Here is a 26,925-nt window from a genome sequence, read left to right on the forward strand (position 1 = left end):
CAGGTCATACAGCAATTCTCTGTTGTTTTTAGGTTTTTCAGCAAGTTGTACAAGCTTGGTTCAAGGCATTTTTTGTATCTGGGCTTGTTTTTTTGGGTAGCGTGTGAAGGACTTTCCCTTGTAAGTTTTTCTGAATGAATGAAACGCTGGTTTGGAGGAGTAATTATCTATGTGAATGTGAATTTTAATTTCATCATTAATTCATCATATACTTGTTTGATTGACATCACAAGGACATTAGTCACCTAGGGCTTGAAATTCTAACGCGCTTCTATGCAAACCCCTTCTATGGAAGCAAATTCACAAGCAACAAAAGGAGCAAGGTTTAAAATGCTACTTCTAGTCAGTGGAGACGTGAAAGAGAGCTTGTTCTCCTAAATTCAAGTCAAGGGACGTGAAGACGACAAGAGAAGAAGAGGGAAATGACAGATCATGAATCTTAGAGCAAAGCACACATGAGAGATAAGCATGCAGTGAGATTGTTGCAAGCAAATACCACGTGGATAAAATTTGATAGATGCTGAGCTGAGATCCATTTAGAAATCATGTAGAGGAGATTCATGCGAAGTACCCATGAATATTTCCCAGGCTGCATGAGGAGTGCCTAGGTTGAGGAAAGCCACAAACCCGTGGCTTTGATACCACTATTAGAACACACCAGAATGGAGATCAGCATGAGATGCATATCATTATATACCCATATAAATGCATGATCCATGACTTGTGGATTCATCTTCCAAGAGGTCTCTTGGACTCTCGATGACTTTCTATTCAATTGTGACTTTTCATATTCCTACTCAAGTAAAGAATCATACTCCTAATGGATTAGGTTTCCAACACATAGGCAAAGCTTTTTGTCTTCTAACCTAAATTTGAGTATGCCTTAATAATATAGCCAAACTTCCATGTTGGCTGTAAATGAATAAAAATTTAGGGAAGACCAAAATTCAGTACAACCATTAACGTCTCTTTTTCTGGTCTTCCTTACTCTTTCGAAAGAAAAAGTGGATCCATATTTGAATGGACATACTAGAAGTAAATAGAAAGTAGACTTGATAATTGGAATCGATATCTCAATAAAACAACACCTCACAGTGCAATTAATATTCCTAGTGTATTTTTATTCACATGAAGGTAAAGCATGATCTTTGTATATATTCTAAATCTAGTACTGTTTGTTGGATGTGCAGTGCCTCCAACTTAATCTTCCATATAAACCTAAATATCTCCCTGGAGATATTTTGGTCAATCTACAAATACATGATGAAGTTAGTTTGGTAAGCAAATTTCAAAAGCTTTGCAGCCTGTATCAATCACAAATCACGTATAACAGAATCCAACAAATTGTATCATGAAGGTTTTGAGACATCGTAAATCCAAGTCCGCAGAATAGCATATAAGATGGCAATGCTTTCATTATCAAATTAAATAATACACGAAAGGAATTACATACATGTACCATACAGGATGCAGCACAAGGATCCAAGTATATACTGTATGTTTTAAAAATTACGTTGAAAACATGGATAGATAGTTAAAAGACGTGATAAAGTACAGTGATACATTCATTTTAATGATTAATTCAAAACATATATGGCAGCTGGACAACCTGCACCAGACAAATATCAGCTGATTGTGCTAAGTTTCATGTTAATTGCTTGCTCCACTCTGAGGCAGCTCAATAGACCATGCACTTGCTAACTGTATTAAGAGTTCATCAACTGTATTACCCTCCCAGTCTTCTGGCAATTCCATGACTGATGATTCTTGGAGACTCAAAAGAAGCTCTTTCTTCACTTCTAGCGAAATCCCCAGGCAGTCTGGACCACTTTCAACAACCATATCCATAATCTGAAGGAGCAAGGACAATTTTCCATAGTCAGAAAATCACCCATTTAATCTATGGTCAGGATCAAGAAAATCAAATACTGTTCAGAAACATCTTTCAAAGTCATAAGCTATTAATATTAGCAATAATATATGTTATCATGATCTCATCTCTGATACTACACAAGTAAAATATCAAAGAAATCATTGACCATTTAGTTTTCACACAAGTAGACACGTGCTGCAAGTTGTTAAGTATCCCTGTTATGGTGTTATCATACTTGAGAGATTCTGGAATTCTTTTCCAGATCCAAGAGATCCCAGCCTGTAGAAAGGTGGATTTGACCAGTATTCTGCCTCGATCAGTTTCCCAGCTATTCCTGTGAGAGAACCAGATATGACACAGATTGCGCAACCCAAAGCAGTCCAATCAAGGATCCTTGTGAAAAGTAAATACGTAAAACAAGGCCTAGCTACTATCCTTCAGGATTTTCTATAACCTAGAGTAGGAGAAAATGTCATTTATGGTGTTCAATGACATTTTCTAACTTGGTATTCATTTGATAATTGTCACTATCATGTATACCTGTAGGCTGTCTATTGAATTTTTAAAAATTCTAAATACTATGTTGCATGGGTGCACCTGGGTGTGATTACCAGTGCATATACATTGTACACGTGACAAGGATGAAAACTTTTTAAGCTACAAGTGTAGGGGTATGGTGATTTGCCTTTGTAAAGGAGGTCATGGGGTAATTGTTTCTTGAAGTTTGACATGGAAGAGATAGACAAGTTTGTCATCAATATATCTCCAAGTTCTAGAATAGCACAGAAGGCAGAATATAATATGGAAATCAAGTTGAGAGCTGACAGCTTCGGGTTTCAGCTTTCAAAATGCTTGAAGCTAATCTGAACATGGGAACAGAAACATCAACAAAAATAAATCCCAGCCCCATTTATAAGCAGACAAGACACAACAGTATTTTGAAAGAAATACACAGCGACAACAACAAATTGTAAGGATATCGTAACTATCCTTTCCATGCTTGTTGCATCGGAAGAGATTTGAACATGGCAGCATGGCCTGCTATAAACAATGACCAGCATAATGACCATTTTTTAATGTGGATAGAAGAGCACATATAACATTAATACATAAAACAGTAGCATGTGATCACTAAAACTTGTTATGAATTTACCCAACAGGGCAGTGGCTCACTGGTAAAGTCAACAGACCATTAAGCGATCAGCCAGGGTTCCCTGCTTGGGTCTGCCCTGCCCATATAGCATGAGTTTCAAAGGGATGAGACCAGGTGCAAGTACTGGGCAATTATGGCAGAATAAATACTCCTCAAACCTGGCAACTAAGCTGAAGGAAGTCCACTCTTTGTAGTGCAGCCACTTGGGGGATGTTTCTTGAAGCACTTTAAAAAATGCTATGAATTCAGATATGGCTCTTTATCTATCTTCCCTGAAGACGTGTAAGATACAGTGGAAAATCCATTTCAATGTGGCAAAAAACATTGAGATTCATTTTCTCCATGAAAAAACTAGAAATCAACCAGAGTGGAGCTTAAAATGCTCTATAAAACAACCTCATCAAAGCAAAATAAAAAAGCCTGAACTGACCAAGAGCATGAAATGGTGCATCAATAGTAAAAGTACTCATTGTTCCACAAAGGTAAAACTATCAATATTAGATGGTCTTTAGTTTTTGGGAAAAAAGTTTAACCCAGTTAGCAAAACAAAAATACTAAGGTCAGACAAGAGATGTTTCTCCGTTAACTACCAAAGCCATAAGCAAAGCTTGTATTGTAGGGTTAAGTCTTGTTCTGCTGTATAGGTCCGAACTATGTTATTGGCATAAATGTTTAATGCATGCAAGGGTGAAATATTAACATCAGCTAACACATTTGTGGCCAAAAGGTCTATGTAGTTCTGCTGCAGTGGATTCAGAAACCAAAACAGGCAATGGAAGAATAGATGGCATTAAAAAATTGGAACTAAAAGTAGTAAATAGCTACTAGCTTCTATTTAAAACCATAATTGCACCCCTGAATGCAACATTTCAAAACTAAAGATACCTGTTGAATCCAATGTATTCCAAAATCAAAGAATCTCTGTTGCTGCAGCAACTGTCCGATAGCATGCAATGCCTCACTTGCTGTCCCAGTTGAAAGCTGATCAAGTACTGGACCTGATCTACTCATCAACCTCACTAGCAAGAGCTCATCTCCAGCAAACAGTACTTCGTTATATGCTGAATCAACATCTCCAGAATGTAGACATTCCATTGCACGGTTCCATAAACCACAATAGGGGCCCTTCCCCTGCCCACTATTGTATTCTGACACCTCAGCATCCAATTCAGGGACAGAAACTCTTGAAGAAGCTCTAGATGTTCCTGCATCTTCCCCAGCTACCCTGATTGCTGCAAGAGTCTCTTCATCTTTTGAAGCCTGCCAAACACTTCTAGCAGAAGGACCTTCTCCAAGTCTTACAGGTCCAGATCCCCTGTCCCAAGCTCTTCTGTTAACGACTTGCTCCCCATCCTGATGCTCCTGCCTTGAAAATCTTCCATCGTTTGCAGCACCAACCATACCCCTCCTAGAGCTTACTTGGCCTTCAGGTAAATGACCATTCCTAAAAGTTCCATGTGCATAACCATCCCACGTATCACTACCAGCTTCAGAAGACCTCCATTGGGCCTCTCTTGTTCCTCTGGCTCCCAAAGGAATAAAATCAGATTGAGCAAACCTTTCAGGAAATGAGGCCCGACCATCATTCCCTTTGCCAAACTTGGGCCCAGGGTAATCAGGTGCCCCATAGTATTTGTTCAAAGACCTATTAGTTGGACCTTCGTATCCCATCATATGATTGCTACCTCGCCTTCCAGATGAAAAGGCCAAGTCTCGGGCCATATCTTCTACAACTCTCTCAAGGCTACGTACCCTGTTCTCCAAAGAAAGCATACTATCTTGGGAGCTTCCCATGAAATCCTGAAAATAGAAAATGCAAGCAAAATTTAATAATCCACAACTTGCACATAGCTGAATCCCAATGTTATTTTCCTTTCCATATCGTACACATCTCTGAATGATAGAACAGGTCTGTCAATATCTGAAACAAGACTCCAAATGACAATGAAAGTGGAGAAAGCAAACATTTCAGAACCGTTAACTAACCCATAGCTTAACCTGTTAAAACTCTATTGACCTTTTAGGTTAAACTAGAAAAGTATATTTTGCAAACTGGAAAAATCATTAGTCATGGCAGGTCTCAACTAAGATATTATCCGCAGATAACAGTATAATGGTACAGATTGCCATCGAAGAAATAAGTTCGGCTAAGCCAAAAAAATAAATACTTTTCAAGCTAGAAAAATTATTTAGGACACATAATGTCTCAGCTTAGATATTATCAGTGTGCAGTGCAATAATGGTGAAGATATGAATCCAAGGGAATCATCTTGTACTCACTGTTGCTGTTTTAAAAGAGCCATGTCTGTTAGCAACTTAGCAGCATATAAAACTCTAAACTTAAGCCCAAAAAGAGGTTGTTTATGGACCTGGGTCTTCAAACTGAAATTTCAAGGGCACACTAGTTTAATAGTCTAGACTCTATCGTAAAATTTAAAAACATGCCAAAACGAAAACAATAATCATATGCTTACAAGCATTTAAAGACTTGTATTGTGTTTTGCAGAGGGAGACCCACAAAGAACCACAAGGGACTAGATTCTTCAGTTCTCTTGTTCGTGAGAGAACCATTGAGTTCTGCAAGCTAGTGGATTTCATCTCCAAATTGAACTTTGATCCTGATCTCTGAAAAACCAAGAGAAAATTGGCAGAAAGTTCCCATTCCTAAGCACACCTGAAACAACTAGTTTTATTTTTTCCATTAGCATTTGTTGATCACAGAAACAAGGCGGTTAGGAGGAAAAACCAACAGACACAGCAAACATTGATCGTGAATTCGGTGGCATTGTCCTTCCAGATCTACTGTCAGAACTTGGAACTGAGATTGATACCGAGCGGCGAGTATCAAATGTTAGCCATATTGAACAGGGAGTTGTATAATCAATCATCACCATAGAGGTTGGTGTATGCTACTCAGCTATGTGAAAATCTTGATAGAGTTAAAAATATTGCTCCTGCCAGATGTGAAGCATATGCGGCATCCTGTCTACAAGACTACAACCCTTTTCATGATGCAGAAATTATTAAAAATCCATCAGAGTCAGCAAAGAATTGAAGGTAGTTGACAGATCTTCCCTGGTTTTAGAGAAGGAAAATGAAGTCCTCATTATATTGACATCCCTCTATATTTCCATTTCAATATAGTATGGCAGACAAGCAAATATTTAAGGCAACTTTATTTCTGATGTAGCCAATTGCATGGCAAAAAGCACCCCCAAAAAGTGTAAACACAACTGTAGTAAAAAAAAAACTGGTTATATTTTACTACAAGTTTTTATACAGTGAAAAGAGAAGAAAAGAATAAATGATGTAGGTCCAGTTGTTATGTTTTATTTATGTATGATACACTAGGATAAGCAGATTGGGAAAAAAACTTTTATCATAATGAAAATGCATGGTTTATGTATTTATTTGAGAAGTTTGAACAAGAATATGCAAGGAAATGAATGGAAGTAATATGCATACTAAGGTATTAATTTTCAATAATAAAAAAAATTACTTAAAAAAACTAGATAGAAATGATTTTATCAGAAAAAAGAGAAGCTAGTAAAATATAGATTTATGGATAGGCATCAATAATCTTTTATCTATGAATGTGTCAATACCTGTATATATATTTATATGAACAAATATATTACATCAGGTGTCCATAATGAGTTTAAGCTCTTTAGTTATGTCCAGGCTAACTATTTCCCTCATAACTTCTTTGTTAATTTATAAAATGCCTAAAGCAAACACTCGAAAGCTTTGGTAAATCAGGTGTTCATCTGAACGGGACATGCCAAATCACTTGTAAAAATCCTTTAAACAGCTTTGAGACAAGCCTGGTTCACATTCCCTTGAGGTCTAAGCAAAACTTCACAGCTTCCCACCACAGCATTGCTTCTGGCAACAACACCTTCGGGCCTCAACAGTGTACCAATGGTTATAGATATTATACTGGTCTCTCTTAAGACTTTTCTCACTGCTACTTTGACAATGAATAGCTATTGTGCCTTGTGCAAATCCATATTGTGCCAGATCATAACATTACGTTGATGTCAATTTTCACATCATGTGGATCTTTCCTCCTAGAGAGTTGGCATGCAAGACTCACCTGTACCATGGACACTTTCTGTGTATCAAAGATGAGAATCGAGATGATTCTCCACCCTGGCTTCTTACAGCTTCACATCATGCATGGGTTGAGATTTCCTATGTGCCAGTTCAGATGTGTTCACATCAGATTAAAACCAAGGGAAAATACTAGATTGACAGGAAAAATAGGATCTGTAGACTTTGCTTGAATGAAATTGAATCAGAAGAGAATACTCTTTTGCCATGTCAGTCATGAGAGCAGGGACGGAAACTGTTTGTTTAGAGATTCTAGAGGCTCCCTATCCTCCCTCATCAGCTACCATGATTGTGATGTGTAGCACTTTTTATATGAGAGCTCTTCCTCCATAAAATGAAACTCATGCTGGTAAATTTACAGTCAGCCTAAGGCAATCCAAAAGACAATCAAAAATCAATTTTAAGACTCATTTCATCCAACTCAAAGCAGAATCACCACCCTATGAAACCTCAGGCTGCTTCATCTGTGGTCAGACAGTACACAGGATCCCCTCATCATCAGGCTCAGCCAAAACCTATGGTGACCCATTTACAAAGCATGACAGTCCTAAGGGGTACACAGGGTACTGGGAATTTGATATCACATGGCAGGAGAGGGAGAGGCTTTGAGAGACGGAAGAAGAGATAAAGGTGCAGACATCAAGGAACATATACTGTCATTTATACATGGAATAGAGATGTCATTGTCAATCTAAGAAAGAAAGGATATTTCTGACTGTTTCAAACTTTCACCACTGAATATGACCTATTGCTATAAACATCCTTCACCCACTGTGATATCCATGTCTCAATGAGAATTAACAGTTTGTGAGTCCGCTAGGTTTGCAAGAGCACTTCTCATAACTGGATACTCTTTTCGCTATATTGATATGCAATACCTGGCTTCTCTTCAACTTTTCTTCTATAATAAAATTATATTGTTTTGTGCATATGATTATCTTAGGTATTTTTATTTTCCTATTTGGGTTGTTACATGCTGAGATGTTGTTGGTCCCATTGACCACTGCTTTGATCATTCAACTATTTTGCAACATCAAGCCAGTAGTCGCCTAGTTTTTTTGGGAAGTTGACAGAAATAAGTACCACCTCGTTGTGCAGATTATGGTCATCTATACTGAAATGCTCTGATGCCTTTCTATTTTTTTCGAGATTAGGAAATAAAACGAGGGTTCTTTCAGAGGGTATTTGGACCTATCTTGTGCAATATAACTCTACTAGGACTGTAGTGAGCAGAAGAGTTCAGGGAATTTTGTTGCATATATGTTGAAAATGCAGGTGAGCATTCTCAACATATTGTCAGCTGATGATCTTGTTACAGATATTCTGCTATAACTGTGTTTGAGTTGCATCTCACTAAATTTTAAAAGGTATACATGTAGGAAAATAAATTAGTTACCAGTGAAAATTCGAAAAGCTATAAGATATAATGTGTTCTTCCTTCTTCAGTGCTATGATATAAACAGACAGATAAAACAGATACCATAAAAGCCAACAAACAGAATTCAATAGTATACAAACTTCTAGGCTTCAGCAAATTTTTGTGGCACAAAAAAGGGCAAAAGTTTACACATTCGAGACAATATTGGAACTACATTCAGATACAACTTATGCTTAAGTCACTCCGCGGCCCGCAACAATGTATGCCATTTGGGTCCTGGTTCACCAAAGGTAAAGGATGAATGAATTACTGAAAAATCAAGAAACCGTGATGCCTTAGTAAACCCTAAAATTTTGTAGACTAAAGCCAGGGTGTTAGGCCAAACAACCACTAAAATAACTGCAACCTGAAAAAAAATCCAGTGCCAACACAAGACATTACAAAAATAATTTCAAAAGCTGAACCCATCTCATTTTTCCTGTTCAGCGGGCATTCCTCATTTTCTTAATCATAATGACAAACTTTTTGGTTCTGTTGACAAACATTTTGGTTCTGCTTCTCAACATTTGTGATATTCTCATCCTCTATTTCACAAAAAGTTGCACAAAATGTGTACTTCAATAAATTGGGAAGCGTCCAAAAAACAACAATTGGGAACAAATTCAAAAAATCAGTGAGAAAATGGCAAAAAATCAGCCTTTTATATGCCGCAATGCTGCCTGCAGTGATCTTTCCAAAAAATCATGATTTTGTCCAGGTGACAATGTTTTAGAAGTAAAAATCATTCGCCTGTAATCTCCAATTATAATTGGCAATTCTGGTAACACAGATTTCACATTAGCTGTCCACAGGTAACCCAAACTTAATCAAACATGCATAGCCACACAGTCACAGCCACACTACATGCATATACCTACTAATAATCAGAGAATATTGGATTCTCCTGCAAGGAGATGAGAAGCCTTGCAATGGAAGTTGTGCATGTAAGCATTAAGACATTCACAGTCAAATTGCTGGTTCTAGACTTTCATCTGCATTCTGATTTTATATCATCATAGATAATCAGTGTTCCACAGAGGCACATCCCCCTACCCAAGGTAGGGGCTGAACCCCCCACAGTAACAGACACTTTATTCACCCTGTACATACCCACTAATAATCAGAGAATACTCCTGCAAGGAGATGGGGAGCCTTACCCATGTTATCAGAACCGCCTGGTCGGACTGGTTGGAGGGCAAAACCAAACCAGTGAACCAGATCGTTTTTGGCTAGTTTGGTCATCTGGACTGGCCAGTTCAGTACCAAACCAGCTGGTTTGTACAATGCTACCAAGGACCCTTTGAACGCAATTTCTTTTTTAAAAAGCAATGATTTATGACTGTGGAAGCCTAATATTTGACCATACTGCCCCACTAATGCTATGCAATTAATGGCAATGTTAAATTCTTAAAGTAAAAGAAACAAAATAAAGGAAAATGTCACTTTTGCTTTAAGAATTTAACATTACCATTAATTGCCTAAGGATTTTTGGGAGTGGTTTCAAACTCATTGGATTTCATATGGAGAAAGTAGAATTTATATCTCACTCAAAATCCAGCAGACTTAACAGTTTTTTAGGATTTCAGGAAGCCTGGGGAAACATTTCCCCATGCCCCCGTTTGGGGAAAACTCTCTGAAATGCAAAGTAAATGTTTCCCCAGTGTGCAGTAGCCAAATCCTGTAAGGTTACCAGCCACCAAATCGTGTCATCAATCCAGAAAACTGGGGAAGATGGAGGAAATCCACAGTGTGTTTGCAAGGTATCAGCTTCCTCACTCTTAACATTTAACATGTTGAAGGGTGAGGTGAATATATTTCTCTGAAAGAATAAATAAATAGGTGTGTATGTATGCATTAACCCAAAGCCCCAAGGGATAGCTTGATTGGTTCAACAATATTGCAAAAAGTGCAATATTGATGGAAGGTTGCGAGATCCATTTCCATTGAGTCATTTGGGGTTACCAAGCTGCATGCACAGTGGCAGTTATACTTATCTCTATCCGAAATTTGGTGAAGAAGCCAGAAATCCATGAAGTTGTTGAAATTTTGATGTTCTATGTTGTTACAATCACTTAAATCCAGGATTCATGGGAGCCATTCTCCACAAAATATTACAAAAAGGGATCCAAAGCATTTGTGATCCAGGCTGCTAGGAATTATCCTCTCCTGCGAAATCTCCCAATAGCTCTGTTGCGCAAAACTCCTGAACTGCCCATGTACCAGTATCAGAAACTCACAGAACTTTTGGGAAACACCCAAGTGCCCATGAGGGTTGTAGAACCCATAAGAAGTTTTAAAAACCTTAATCTATGGAAAAAGGACAGATTAATAGTGTTCCACAGGGACGCGGGGAGACATGCCCCGGCGCTCCCCCATGCTCAAGGGACAGGGAAACTCCTAGGGAAATGTTTCCCCCATGTCCCCGTTTTGGGGAAACATTTCCCCCACGTCCCCGTTTTGGGGACACTACGGGAAACTCCGGGGGGCATTTTTCTGGCGACGAAACGCGACTCCTTTGCAGGGGGTATCGGTGAACGTCAGGGGGACGCAAGGGGGACACATATGCGTCCCCCCATTTTTTTGTCTAATAATTTTTATCTATGTTGCCAGGAAACGTGGGTTCGGGGACGGGGACAGGTATGTCATTTTTGAAATAGGGTGTGTGGGTTCGTCGGGGGTATATTATAATTTATATATATAATATATAAATATTATATTTTATAAATTATAATATATGTGAATTTGTATATCTTTCAACTTTAAACAAGAAAACTAAAATATTTATGATTTAAACTTTAAATATTTAAACATGCACATCATTGAACATTCAACATTCACAATGAAATTTCAAAATTTCTAGTTTGATATCAAGTGCAAACTGCAAATTGGAGTTTACATGTCCATGATATATATCTATTGTCATACTACATTAAAAATTTGCCTTAAGGCATCTCCAAACAAGAACTAGGAAATTTTAGAATACTAAAATATTAGGGGAAGCCAATTAAATTAATTAAAAATTTAAAAATAAAAACTAAAATGAACCCCAAAGAACCCGATTTTGGGGTTCCAAATACCCATCATCAGGGTTCTTTGTACCCGTCAAGACAAAAGAACCTAATTTTTTTAATGGAGAACCTTGTTCTTCATAGAAGAACCCGGTTCTTATGGGTTCTTCTCAGAAGAACATGTACCTGAATCTGGTACTTGGGGACAAGAACCCAAGACGGGTTCGAGAACCCCACCCCCAGGTTCGCGAACTCGTGCAACATAGATTTTTATAAAACATTAAAAAATAAAAATAAAAATTTAAATATATGAAAAAATAAAAATAAAAATGAAACTATATTAAAACTTAAAAACTTGTTAAAACTTAATTTTTTTTAAACAAATAAATTAATTAAATTATATTAAAATTTAAAACTAAAAAAATAAAATAAAAACAATAACAAAAATAAAAAAACTTAAAGTATATTAAAACTTAAGACTTAGTATTTATTAATATTATTTAGTACTTTTTAAAAAATTTACTAGTATTTCACTACTCAGTGCTTTCTATGTTTACTTTTAGTTTAGTATTCTATGGCTATTTTAGACTTCAACATAATGTCAATGTCATTGTCATATGATGAATTTACTTTTTATCGTTTTTGAAAATTTGATGCGCATTGCATAATTTCAATTGTCAAATGATGAATTTATTAATTTAATTTAGATGTACCTTGCATCATGTCAAATGATGAATTTAGAAGGAACATTGCATAATGTCAAATGATGGATTCAATTTAGTAATTTACTTTTAGATTTACAATGCAGAAATGTCAAATGATAATTCATAAATGATAATAGTCTAATAAGTAATGATGATCATATTTAGTCTTTAGATGTACATTTCATAATTATTAAGATTTTCTATTTAAATATTATTTTTCAAGAACTAGTGATATTTGGTTTTAATAAATTAATTTAAATATTATTTTTCAAAGACTAGTCGTTTAATATAGCCGTTACCTATTAATATTTTGAATAAATTAATGAAATAATATCCTTATTTAAATATTTTTTCAAAAACTCGCTGTTTAATATAGCGGTTACATATTAATATTTTAATAAATTAATAAACTGATATCATTATTTAAATATTATTTTTCAAGAACTAGTAATATTTGGTTTTAATAAATTAATTTAAATATATTTTTCAAAAACTAGCCGTTTAATATAGCCGTTACCTATTAATATTTTTAATAAATTAATGAAATAATATCATTATTTAAATATTTTTTTCCAAAACTAGCCGTTTAATATAACCATTACTTAATAATATTTGTTTTTAACATATTAATAACTTAATATCATAATTTAAGCACTATTGTTCAAATATAGCCATTACTTGAAATTATGTCTCTACATTGCTCTCTATTTAAGCCTTTGCCATGGTCTGCCTCTTCATCTGGTCCTGATGATAAACCACACTTGTTGGTTCGAAACGCGTCGGCCAAAAAATTCTCTCATGTGATTTCTACCGAAAGACTTTGTTTAATTTATTTTCTATTTAGTTATTGACATATTTTTTAGATATTATATTTTTATTTTTATATATTAAATTTTTAATAATTTATAATTTTTATGACTATGACGTTCCCCATTTCCCCGAAAATTCCCTAAATTTTGGGGTTGCTTATATACGTCCCCCTTGTGCGTATCTCCACTCCCGCAGAAACTCGAGGTGGAACATTGCAAATAAATCTCTAATTTGTTTCTAAATCTGTCTAAAAAGTAACCCATCTTTCATATTTTCTTGCAAGATAATGTGTTATTTAAAAATAACTACACATGTATATTTATATCTACATATCATGTTTGCCCCAGTGTACTTATTTTAGGGGTGCATGTTTCCAGATGTGCCCCTTTCCAAAACTAGTACAAGTTTCCAGGTTTCATCCAACTTAGCTAAATAGTCATAGTTAAGAGGCAGAATTCACCTCTGCCACAGGCAAGGTCAGTGCCAAATACAATCAGCCTACACTCGAGACAAAAAACTCAAAATTCTGATAACAAAGTTCAAGCTCAGCACGTGATTAATGCGGATATTGAATACAAATCTTTGGTCAGCAAAATCTAAGCCAATAAAAAAATTCCATATCCAAGGCTATGGACAAAGATAATGCATATTTCAGAACTTATGACGATTGAAGAACAGTACTTTTCAGCTATATAATCCTATTAATTAGTTGACAAAAATGGAGACTGTTCATATTAGTCATTTTACAAAACTAATATTCATTACACACTACAAACGTTAGGGTCTTCAGTCCTACAAACCTGTAGCATTTCCATCAGATTGGCTTGTTGGCGTTCCATTTGTAATAGCTGTCGTTGAATGACCAACCAATTGCCTTTACCATTTGTGAATTGTGTATCACCATAATTCTCACTTCGTAGAAAACTGGTTCTTGTACCACCTGTGTCCCTCTGATCAAGATCACCCCAGTCATCAGACTCCATGTTTCTTGCGTTTGATTCCCTGTTCCTCATAACTTTTCTTTCCATCCACTGATCTTGTGAGAGGTTATCCCTGGTGTCAAGCCCATTATAAGTAGCCCCTGTTCTTTGAATACCAACCAAATCCAGATTTTCACCTTCTCTGCTTGCGGCTGATGATGACTGCCAAACTCCATTTGATGTTCCTGATACTGCCCTGCTTGATCTTTCCTTAAAATTTATAACAGTGTCTTCAGCTTGTTCTTCGTGATCAGATTGGGCACCTGGTGGACGTCCCCTTGGTACAGCTACTTCAACTTGCCAATCATTTGAACCCTTTTTCTCAAGCTTCTGAAAGAAGTCTGCATTTAGCTCTTTGTCAGTCAATGCAGGAGCCCTTTTCTTCAAGAGACCGACTGTCTTATCTGGCATGTTACCATCTTGTGTGTTTGAAAGAGAATTCAGTGCCTGGTTTGAACCATCCGATGACACAGCAGGAGTGGAATTCGCTTCATTCCCAGTGCGATTTGAATTTTCAAGATCCATCTTTTTCAATGACTGAGCCATCTCTGCAGTTTCAGTATCTGCGTATAGCAAAGTGAGGTTGTTCTGCATCTATCAGACCATAAGGCAAAACAAGGCAAATATAAGGAAGGGGTAGGCCTTATTACCTGAGGCCAGTGGCTTTGGTGTTGAAGAAACCGATTCATCTTCAGGACCTGGAATGTCCTTCCAGATTTGAAGCGCCTCTGCTACACTATCTCTTACTGGTTTCACCTGAAGCCACAACTCCAACAGTTCAATGAGATATCGCATTGAAACACTTCAATAGAATAACAAGAGTCTTTATCCACAGAATCTACTCGAGCTTCACAACTGGAAATAAAAGAGGAAAAGTATTAGCCACAAATTTTATTACAATCTCACAGAAATCTATTTGGTTTTCTTAGAGCTCATTCAAGATTATAATTTATAGAAAATAATCAAATGCCCCAGACTTGTGTGTGCATTAGTATTCCTAATTTGTATGGCAACACACCCATGAGGTATAGACTAGCAACTTTGAGTGTGATTTAGTCCCCACCAAGTCTCAGGTTCAAACCTCATGGGGAGGGGTTGAGGATGGAGCCACTTTGGAGAATTAAACTATCCTAAGGGGCGTCCAAGCTCAACTGCATTTCGCACAATACTGGTGATATCAACTCACTGTGGGTAAATTGTTCTTCCATACGATAAACAGGCTAGCCCCAGCATAAGATCAGCCTAGTTACTATAAAAAAATTGTATACCAACACAATTTAAAAATTGCCTGTTATTTAATACTGCAACAAATTTAATTACTAAAATAAAGTGCACAGATCCTCAAAAATAATATGGAATCAATGTTGTGAACTGACACAGTTGTCATCAAAGCGACCATAATAATTCAAATATAACTACATGATTCGATGCAAAGAATTAAAAAGATCAAATATAAAGATGCATTTTAGTTTAGAGAAAATTAAGGAAAAGAACTCCTGGAGAAACCTTATCAAACCGGCAAGCTTCAAGTGCAGCAATAGTTGAAGACTTGGAATTCGTTAAAACATGGCTTGCATGAGTTCCCATCCGGCTCAAAGTATCGGCTGCCGCTTTACGAGTGGCCCAATCTGTACTTTCAAGGGATTCATGAATGCACGGCATCAATATCGCCAAATACTGTTGAGAAAGAGCTCCAACCTGCATTAAGGCAAAGTTTACCATATTAGGTTTGCAGATGCCAAATTCGTTGAGCTTTAAATATTACAATCCAGTTGATTTGACCAGAATTTCTGACTACCATTGTTTTCTGTCAGAAAACAGCTCATTAACTTCAAAGAAAATGAGAAAATACAGTGTAGTCATGGCTGCCAAGTTCTAAACAGAAGTACCCAGCTCGTTTAAGGCAGCATTTCGTAACCTGTTTCTTCATTTTCAAATACAAGTTTCATTATCCAACGGCAAAAGAAATGCATCAACATGGTTCTGAGTTCTAGACAAACAGCATCTGACAAATACAATTAATTTTATTTATCAAAACCCATTGAATTGAATTGATTGGCAGCTCCCAATACTTCATGCTTGAGTGTCAAGATTTTCCCACTTTCCTAAAATATCAACCATGAGATTAACAATTTCTAAGAAAAAATAAAATGCAATAAGGATATCCATTATGCTTAGACAAAGGATAGGAAACACAGATGAAGAAAAAACTACTCAAAATGTTACAAATTGGAATCTTGAAAAGGAGTGAATGTGCATAGGAAAACCAAACTAAAGTGAAAGGAAAGATGGCATGGTGGTTTATAGATCATCGGAACAAAAAAGAACTAAAACCATACAAGACAAATTCAGAGCTCAAGCGAAAGGAAAAAAAATCAAATAAAAAAAAAATTAATGCAGAAGAGAAATACAAGGTTGGCAAGAAAAGTAGTTAGTGGCACTGCTAAGTACAAACTTGCAACAGCTTTAATTGAAATTAGAAGATGGAAAAGATTTTTAAAAAGAAAGATTGGAATTAAAGAATGTGTTGATCTGCAATGCAGGTAAGAACAAAATTCAGGAGGATTTCATGCTATAGGGCAAAGTCTACAACCTCTTAACAGGACCATATAATTAAGTTTTGATGAAAATTTAGACAAACTCATTGTAATGTCCCCAAGTGATTAATTGGCCCAAGGGACGAAGTAGCCTATCGATCCCTGTAGGCTATATAGTCTTGGATAAAAGGGAAAATCCCAAAATTCCCATTGTTTGGGCAACAGGGACCAAGCATTGAGGCAGCTGGCGCAAAAAAGCCCATAGTTGGGGTTTACCATGAGCCTCTCTTAATTAATTAAGGAGAAAATCCCCCTCAAGAAAATCTATAAATACAAGAGGATTAGAATCACTTGAAGCATCATTTGATTGGATCATATTGTCTCTGTTTTTTCTTGAGCCTGAGGTTTTGAGGGTTTTAAGACCCCATTTCTCCTTTGACTAGTTTCTGTGGAGATGAAACCACCCTATCTAGTCACCTTTCTTTGTTCTGACCACAGGAGGCATTTATCTGAGGATGCAGCAAAGTCTTTGTGGGGAAGTCTAAGGCAAATCAACCTATTTTGTCTTTTATTTACTGTCCTGGCACACAGGAAGGCATACATATTGAGAATACCAAGGTTTTTGGTGGAACGGGCTAAGGAAAGGCATCTGCATTCCTTCTAAAGCTAGAAAGGTCGATCTGAGGCAAACAAGGGCTAATTCATGGAGCAAATCAAAGTGTTCTGAGGTCAAACTTATGCAAGTTATCATGAAGCAAAGAACGAGTCATCTGAACTGGATCATGACAGTTTTCTAAGGTTGGACGTCACTTCAGCATCTTCTGAAGCTACTCGGAGGGCTAATTACAATCTACATCTGACTCGAAGTCACCAAAGGACTCGCAATTACCCTGTGTTAGATGCGGAGTGTTTCTGAGGTATTTTTTGTGCTTCTATACAGTGCTGGAGTAGTGACCTGAGGCATTGCAGAGGTCTGAAATAGACATGAATTTCTATATGGAAACCCAAACGGAATTTTAAGGGCCCCTGAAGGAAGTCGAAGGCAGAACAAGTCCAATTACCAGCTCTGAAACTGTTCCGATATTCTTTCTGGACAGATTTGTAAAAATGGTTTTTCTGTCTGCACAATTTTAGAGTAACTCAACTTTCTGGTTAGATATAGTTGTAGAGATCTGTTGAATTTGGGGTTATACTGGATTTATTTGAATTCTACTGGAACTATTGAACCTGGAAGATAGTGATACTATTGGTGCATTGCATTGAATGTTTACTGTGTTGTTGAAGGAAATAGTACTGTTTAGTGGATACTATATTATTTGAATTCTCTACATCATTATCTGAATAAGGAAAAAGGAATTTGTTGGAAAACCCTAGTTACTCAAATAGAACCCTAAGGCAAAATTGCCCTAGGATATTACAGTGGTATCAAAGCAGACCTTCCTGCCAGCTTGTGAGTACATAAGCCTTGTATGCTTCCAAAAGATACAAGCAACGTCACAGTAAGGAGAAAAAGGAACACCCATAACTCAGCCATGGGAGATAGAGCAGGGCATGGAGAACAGGACCCTAGTATCTTACTAAATGCCATACTCCAGGGGCAGCAGCAAATGACCAGCATATTAATGCAAAGACGACAGCAAGGACAACAGTTGACTGAGAGGCAACAGGAAATAGCCCGTGTATTAGCTCAAGGACAGCAACAATTTACTCAGCTAATGGCTCAACTCATAGGAAACCCAAACGTTGCTGGCAACAACAGAACCACCACTGAAGGTAGCAGTAACCATAACCCTAGTCCTACTGTACGCACTAACACCAGGGCAGCTAGTGGGGGGGGGGGGGGCAGCTAGTGTGGGGGGGGGGGGGGGGGGAGTCTCAGACCCTTACTTCCTCAATTTTTAAACCATCAGCAGACAACGACCCAAGAAGCAGCAGAGCCGAATAGACTCTTTGATGAATACTTTCGGGAGTATGCAGCACTAGAAGAGAACACTCGAGCAGCCCTAACTTTCCAGGAATACAGCAACATCAAATACCAAAATAGACCTAGGGAACAACAAAATCCGGATTTGATGTGCAAGGTAGGAAAGTTTCCCATCCCCTCTTTGGATGGATCATCAAAGTGCTCCGCAAGGGCTTGGGTACAAAAGTTGGACACTTAATTCCGACTTAATTCCATGCAGGAAACAGATGCTATTCAATTCGCCATGCTACACCTAGAAGGAGAAGCACATGATTGGTGGTATCATGGACTGGTTACATTGGGACATGCAAACATCACTTCTTATGTAGACTTTACGCAGAGATTGATAGATAGATTTGATCGAAAGAACCCAGATATACACTTTAGAGAGCTGGCACAACTCAAGCAGACCAGATTGCATGAAGAGTATATCGCAAAATTCAAACAGACTGCAGTCATGGTCACAGACATAGTTGAAGAAAGACTAATCATGCTCTTCACAGAAGGATTAGCTGAACCCCTATAGGGTTGGGTTAAGGCATTCAATCCCGCAACCCTACAGGACACCATCAAGAAGACTCGAGATATGGGAGGTGCAGCATCAAAAGTGAAGACTCCACCCATGCCACAAGTCCCTCCAAAAGACAAGGGCAAGAAGATATCTCTAGACAACGAAACCAAGAAGGATCAGTTGGATGAAGAGACTAAAACAAACTTAGAAGAAAGAAACTTTGTTTCACTTGCAAGGAAGTAGTATCCTAGGGCAATTTTCTTCTTATTTTGCCTATGGTTTTCTACATACAGCTAGGGGTTCACAAGAAAAAATTCCCTTTTCATTCTATCATGAGATAAATAACACAGTAATCATTAGAGTTCCAACAATAACGCAGCCCAATCAATTAACATGAAAACAATAATTCACAGTATTGTAATGCCTCCAGTAAAAGATCTAGAACAATATTTTGATCCAACAAGCCTAATGATGAGCATTTGTACTTGTCTGCTACTAAGACGTAGTCTAAAAACAGTACTCAATTATCACTACTTGCAAGCCTAGAATGAATAACCTAGGGTTCTGAACAAGTTGAGTCCTAGAAGAGCAACCAACTACTGGAAATGAAGGACAAATCCTGACTCAAGGTTTATCTTAAACCAACCCTCCGACTATTACTCAAAATGCTCCTCCTCAGTGCTATCTGTATGACTTGAGATCACCACAGGACTCAACAAGATTGTTCAATCTACTTGTGTAACCTTTTGTTCAGCCTCGACCTGCCTCAAAGAATTATCACGACCCCTTTCCACTACAATTTCACATGTATTCAATCAACAGGGGTTACACGTTGCCTCAGCGTACACGATTTTGTAGCCACAAACTTTTCCAATTACTTCAGAAGTTTCGACCTACTGGCCTCAGGCACCACTGCAGCTACCTTAGGGATAAAACTCGCACAGATCCCAACCTCAAACAGACTTGTTTTGCTTTCAGATTCTTCCTCTTTGTCTTAATTAACTAGTCTTAGCTTCAAAAGTTTGCCTTCGCCCTTGATCGTAGAAAACCCTTATTCAAGACCTCAAAAATGATTGCATCCTACTTTAGAAGTTTAGGAATTTGTTCTTGTTGTTTTTAGAGAAATTCACAGCACTATAAAAATTAGGTCGATCCACCTTAGGATTTCCACAAAGTCTCACTGCTTCCTCAGATGAATAATTTCATGTGACAAGAACAAAAAACAAAGACAAAAAGGTAGGAAGACTTTGTTGCTTCCTCAGATAGATGATTCTTGTGCCAGAACAAGGGAGAGTGCCTAGGTAGGGTGGGATCACCTCAATCGAAACTAGTCCAAAAGAGAAAATGAGGTCTTAAATCCTCAAAGCCTCAAGCTCAACAAAATAGAGATGATATAAACCAATCCAAGTCATGCCTCAAGTGCTTCTAAGCCTCTTTTATTTATAGATTTCCATGAGGGGGTTTTCACTTTAATTAATGAGTGATGTTCACACCAAGCCCCAACTTTGGGCTTTTTGCCAAGGCTGTGGGGGAGCGTCGCACCCCCCCCCCCAAATCTGCTCCCGAAGCCTGCTCCGAGTGGGAGCAAATCAGGAGCAACCTAGGAACACGCTCCCACAAAAAAAAAATCTATCCCTGGCTTTTTTACAAAAAAAAAAATCACAAAGATGTTCCAAAAGCAAACTTTTTTCAAAGAAACAAGATTTTTTGAGTGGGGCAGCCTAATATTCAAGCCTATGGACCTACTATTGATATGCAATTCATGGTAATGTTAAATTCTTAAAGTAAAAATGACATTCTCCTTTCTCTTACATTTTCATCCTTTTACTTAATTTTTTAACATTACCATGAAATGGCTCAGGAAGTTTGAGAGTGGTTATGCCTCATTGGATTTCATATGGAGAAAGTAGAATTTTAGATCTCACTCAAAATCTAGCAGACTTACCAATTTTTCACAATTTCAGGATTGGGGGGCTTGCAATGTTTCCATTGGATTTTGTCATGTACTAGGGTATGGAACTTGTATTTAATTAAGAGCACCAGGCCCTCTATGTACCTTAATGTTAATGACATTGGATGTCGAACTCCTCTATCATCACCCTAGTAAAAATGTACCCATTACTCAGGCAAAATCTTGACTTGTCATGCTACATTTTTTCTATCTTATGTTAATGCTTAGAGGGTGATATTAATGACAAAGATCCCAAGATAGACAATGATTTTGATGATATGTAGGTACTTGTTGTAGAATGAATTTTTTGGATGCTAGAGGCCATCTAGAGCCTATTTGTTGATGTATTTTTGGTTCAGAGATAGATTGCACTCGATGTTATTTTGGTTATGTGCACCCTTACATACTATATAAATGAGAACATGTAACTTGTGGACATGTGGTTGATGAAGATTATAACTTCTAGATGATTGATGTTAGATGGTTTAATGATAATCCATGTTTTATGTTTTTTATATCTAATTCATCATTCTACATGCTTTTGTTGGCATTTATGCATCAAAATATATAAAAATATGTATTATATAAAAATTCGCTCCTGATTGGCTCCCAACCCAGGAGCTTTTGAAAATGTCGCTCCTTGCTCCCACTTCCCGCTTTTGTTCTTGTTCCGAAGCAGCCTTGCTTTTTGCCCCAAGTGCCCCAAAGCTTGCCCAACATTGGGTATTTTGGGGTTTCCCCTTTATCGAGAACTATAACCTATAGGGATCGATAGGTTACTTCATCCCTTGGGTTAATTAATCCCTCGTGAACATCACAAAGAAGCCATGGGAACTAGGTCATCAATGTTTGGGAAAGGGTAAGATTCACTACATTGAAGTATTGCCCGATAGCAATAGTGAGAGTGGTACATCACAACCACCAAGCAAAGAGCTTAGCATTTATGAAGAAGCACCACCCCTAAAAGTAGCAAGGAAGCCACTTCCGAGAATTGAAAGACGTACTATCACCACTCTCTCAAGAGTTCCTAAATAATAAATATCACACATTCAAAATCAAGGGTGATATACAAGGGCAACGAATCAAAGCATTGACAGACGGTGGAGCAAAGCAACATACAACTTTATCAATGCAGTTGTTGTGGTAAGGAGAGGCATCCCCACCCAAGAATTTGACGGCTTTGAAGTGAGGAAAAAGGATGGGTATCATATGACATGCACCCAAGTGTTTCCACAATTGAGCATCACTCCTGGTAAGTATACACTTACTGATTATTTTTATGTGATAGAATTGACAAATACTAATATGGTGTTGGGAGTTCAGTGGTTGTACTCGCTAAGAAGAATTGTGATGGACTACTAAATGATGGAAATGGAATTCTGAGACCCAAAGGGAAGCAAGGTAGTTCCGAGAGGCATGACCAACGGGGGACCCCGCATTGTCACAGCCCAACGAATGGAGGTCATACCCAAACAAGGAGGAGTCACTTGCATGTCAACTTGTGGAACTACATGTAACAGCTTACAATCTAATGAGGTCAGGTTATGCGGGACATGTCGCATTCTAGAGAGATTGGAGAGCCCGTCGTCTCTTAGTAGAGTACTCCAATAATAATTTTTCTTGCGATATATTGGATGTATTCATTCATGATAACAGGTACAAGGTGGAAGACAAAATCATCTTCTATGAAGATGAAATATATTTTGTCCCTGAATCTATGCTCAAGGAGAAGCTTGTCAAAGCTACACATAACAAACCAGTTGAAGTCACAATAAAGTCTCGCCCTCAAGACAAGGATTGCATAGACAATGAGAATTTAATTGCAACAACAAGGGAAGAAAGGAACACAAGGTAACTGGCATGCAGGCACAATATCCAGCCAACACCAATATTTCATATGTTGACTGGCCTATTGTTGAACAAGTGGGATCAAACAAGACTGCAACATCTTTACCAGGCATGATTCTGAACCTAAGGAAGTCCATTATCTACGAAGTCTATCTTGGTGTGAAGCATAGTTTATATGCTTTGAAACCAAATTCGTTGAAATAGGCTAACGTGTCTCAAATCCAGCGAATCAGACACAATTCGTGCCAATTCGTGTCCGAAAATCAAGACACATCGTGTCCGATTGGGACACAATCAAATCCGGATCGTGTCCCAATCGGACACATCGTGTCCTGATTTTCGGACACGAATCCAGAAAAGTGACCCGCGCGGCCTAAAAAAAGGCGACTTTGCTATTCTTTTTTTATCATTTTCTCTTCTCTCTTTTGCAATAGTTTTGCTATGGGTTTGCTGCAAGGGGTTTTGAGCAAGGAGCAAAGGGTATTTCTACATCTAGTGTGCACATATTTTGTGCAACTTCCTAATGTGCCATTTAGTTAACACTCATTTGTTCATTACAGTCTAAACTTCCTTTTTCCCATTCAACTTGATGGGTTCCTCTACCAATTTCTAACTTTGTTGGTTTGATCTTATCCTAATCTTCACAACGAATTACTTTGTTCTCAGGGGTATTGTCATTTTAAAAATGTTCTTCAGTCATGTGTTCTTCTAATTGTTGCTTTAGCCTCAAGTTCTCTGTGGTCAAGGTTTGACATGGCTTTGCCCTTCCTGTTTGGTTTTTAAGAAGGAACCACATATGTAATGTATCATTGTTAATTAAACTGGAAGAACCTAGTTTGCAGTGACTGAAATGATTTTTATTGTTAATTATTTCCTTGCTTTGAACAGTTTAATGTAATGAAATATTTACTATTACAGTGGACAGTGTAAGTGTCCTGTTGAAATATTCAGGTGTAATTTTAGAGTTTTGCATATTAAACACTTCAGAAGTAGGTTATTTGCAGTTGAAGTTTGCTAAACACTGCTTTCAGTTTCAAATTTGGTAGTTGTCTTTGTTGGTGGTGGTGGAAATAGTGACACTTGTATTGATGTGAAAATTTTTATATTTCTACCAATGGAGGTTGTTCTAAATCATTCATTGTTTATGCTATGTAGTTACAACATGTTACCATGCAACCGTTGCATTATCAATGCTCCGAGAGAGAAAGGGTAGCTTTGACTTGGTCATAAGTGATGTTTATATGCCTTGAGGCTTGTATACTTGTAGTTGTTTTGTATTTTCTATTTCTATTTGCCATTGGCATTGCACTACCTATGTAACACATTTTGATTTTGATGACTTAATGAGAAAACTACAACTGTCACTTGTCAGTGTCTTTATCTTACTATCTTGTCTTTCTCCTATTGGATCATTGATGAATTGAATATGTGTTATGAATTTAGAATTTATCATTTATGTGACATGTCACAAATTACAATTGTATTTGAATTTTGTATGTACTATGCATGCTATAATGTTACTAACTTAATTTGTAAACAGTAAAACTTACATCTAGATGAAGATCTATGTTTGAAATCAATGAATTTGTATTATGAATGAGAATTTGTGAAGAAATATCTAATTTTTAATATATATATAGAACGTATCCGAACGTGTCCTCTTCCGGGGGGTCAACGTGTCCGAATCCAACACTCGAATCCTCGTATCCAACGAATCCCGAAAACACGTGTCAGGTTACTTAGTTTATATGCTAACAGACTTGAGGGTACAATGCTAAAATATGGTGGGTTTACTATCAACCAATGTTGTTAAAAGCGCGAGCGGGATTAAATCGGCGCCGGGAATGAAGCGGAAAAAATCGGAAAAAGCGGGAAAAAAGCGTTTGGTACAAAAATATTCTTTTTTTTTTCATTTTTTTTCAATTTTTTTAATATCTAAACCATCTACAACATAAAATAAATACATTGACACATAAATATGATAAGAAAACTAATATATAAGATGTTTAATATCATTTCTAGCGCTAAAATCACACATAACATTGAATCATGTCCTGAATAGTAAGTCCTGACTCCTGAGTCCCAGCTCAGCCTCAAAATATCAACAAAAAATATGATAATGTATCTCATCATGTCATAATGTCATAGACTCATATACAATAAAATGAAAGTCTAATCCTATTGATTTCCTCTGCCCCTCTTGCGAGAAAATGTCACAGCGTTCTCTTTCCCTCTAGATGTAGATGTTGGTGCCTGTGCTGGTGGAAATGGCAATGGAGTCTGATGTGCTCTAGAAGCTGAAGAACTAGAAGTATGAGCTACAGGAGGTAGACCACGTCCTCTACTGGTCCTAGTGGTAGCCCGGGTAGGCGGTGTCACCTCCTCCTCCTGCTCCTCCTCCTCCACCTGCTCCTCCTCCTCCTCCTCCTCCTCCTCCTCCTCCCCCTCATCCTGCACTAACCAATCATCAGTAGAATCCATGAGAGGCCTCTCGGCCTCAACCCTCCATGCAGCAGTGGTGTCAATCCCATCCAATGAGATGGCATCCACATTAGGTGTCCTCTCAAGTTGCCTCACCCACAATCGAAGATTGTAGTAGACGTAGACCATGTCATTAAGTCGCTGGGACTCCAACCTGTACAAAGATCATGAAATAATAATTAATAAATCCAAATTTTCATTATAAATCGTGTTGTCACGGACCCCCGAGCTTTTTTACGAAAAAAGAGGGCTTTTTCAAAAAAAGCGGCAAAAAAAATTTTAGGCGCTTTTTTCCCATAAAAAGCGCGATTAAATCGGCTTAGGGAAAAAAGCGCGCTTTTAACAACACTGCTATCAACAGGTTTCTCTCCTAGTTGTTACTCCAATATTGTGTGTAATGAAGGGCGCAAAGTAACCTCACCTGCAAATAGGCCTTTGCATCAGATTTCAGATAAATCGCTCCTTGAGGTCATAAGGAACATATATGATCTTCCCATATCTTGTACTGTCGAAATGCATGAGGTTGAAAAGAATAATTGTTATCTATATTCTGGATCACTGTTCCTTGTTTTTCTGCTTCCTAGACTACTTTGGGAGATGGTTAGGCGGAAACTTCATGGAAATTTTGTTGGAGGATTTTCTTGGAAAATCATGGAGCATGTTAAATTTTGCAATTTTTAAATTCATTGTCTTAGATATTCAACCTTTAAGGTGCAAACAGTGACCAATAGTCATACAGAAGATATTCAGTGAACAATAAGACAGCAAATTTGGTCCAAGACCAGGGAAAAACCCCATTGTGGGGGAAAACCCTTTAAGAATATTCTTCTATTAGATCTTCATCAAATGTTCAACAAAGATACATAAGCAAAGTACAAGACCCTTTTCTCAATGACGGCAACATTACCCCTTTTCAAACTAGGACAGATCTTCTAAAGTGAGAGATATGATCACAAATGTAGAATAACAAATCCTTCAATCCTTCAGCAAAGATTACAAGTGCGAATAGGAGATCTGCAAAAAATGATACAAGGGAGATCTGCCACCAATGATAATACAAGATAGAGATCTTGCCAATAATATGAAATCTACCAAACAATAATGCAAGAAAGAAATATCCAGAAATGCGAGAGAGAAATCTCCACTAGATCTGCCAATGATGAAACGAAATAACAGGGTTCCAATAAATTTGCTAACGGTGAGAGATAAAATATTGATGCAAGGGCTTTATCACCAATGTGAAAGAGATCACTAGCGATGACAAGAGATCTACCACTGATAATAAGAGGTTTGCCATTGATAATAAGAGATCAGCCAATGATGATAAGAGATCTACCACTGATAATCAGAGATTTGCCACTAATAATAAGAGATTTGCCAATGATGATAAGATATCTGCCATTGATAATCAGAATCTGCAAATCTACAATATATATGCTAACAATAAGAGAGATAAATTACTGATGCGAGGGATTGATCACCAAAGCAAGAGAGAGAGAACTCGATGTGTTGCAAATGAAGGCTTCTCTTCAATATACAAGAATCTTTGAGACAAAATCCCTAACTCGAATTCGGT

The 26,925-nt window shown here is 37.4% G+C and overlaps 1 protein-coding gene across 1 annotated transcript in view; it reads right to left on the minus strand.

Annotated features, from left to right (window-relative positions):
* Window positions 1-1,390: 1,390 nt before the first annotated feature.
* Window positions 1,391-26,925, minus strand: part of LOC149229161 (microtubule-associated protein TORTIFOLIA1-like) — a 39,444-nt gene continuing 13,909 nt past the window's right edge. The window contains exons 2-6 of the mRNA XM_089378511.1: window positions 15,565-15,756; window positions 14,709-14,814; window positions 13,879-14,621; window positions 3,912-4,826; window positions 1,391-1,851 (exon numbers count right to left, since the gene is read on the minus strand). Coding sequence (XP_089234637.1) covers window positions 1,651-1,851; window positions 3,912-4,826; window positions 13,879-14,621; window positions 14,709-14,814; window positions 15,565-15,756 — 2,157 coding nt within the window. The 3' untranslated portion in view covers window positions 1,391-1,650. The remainder of the gene's footprint in view (window positions 1,852-3,911; window positions 4,827-13,878; window positions 14,622-14,708; window positions 14,815-15,564; window positions 15,757-26,925) is intronic.

The sequence above is a fragment of the Pinus tabuliformis genome, chromosome J (assembly GCF_031772625.1).
Source record: "Pinus tabuliformis cultivar Carrire ecotype Pingquan chromosome J, CPIR1, whole genome shotgun sequence".
In the NCBI taxonomy this organism is placed as follows: Eukaryota; Viridiplantae; Streptophyta; class Pinopsida; order Pinales; family Pinaceae; genus Pinus; species Pinus tabuliformis.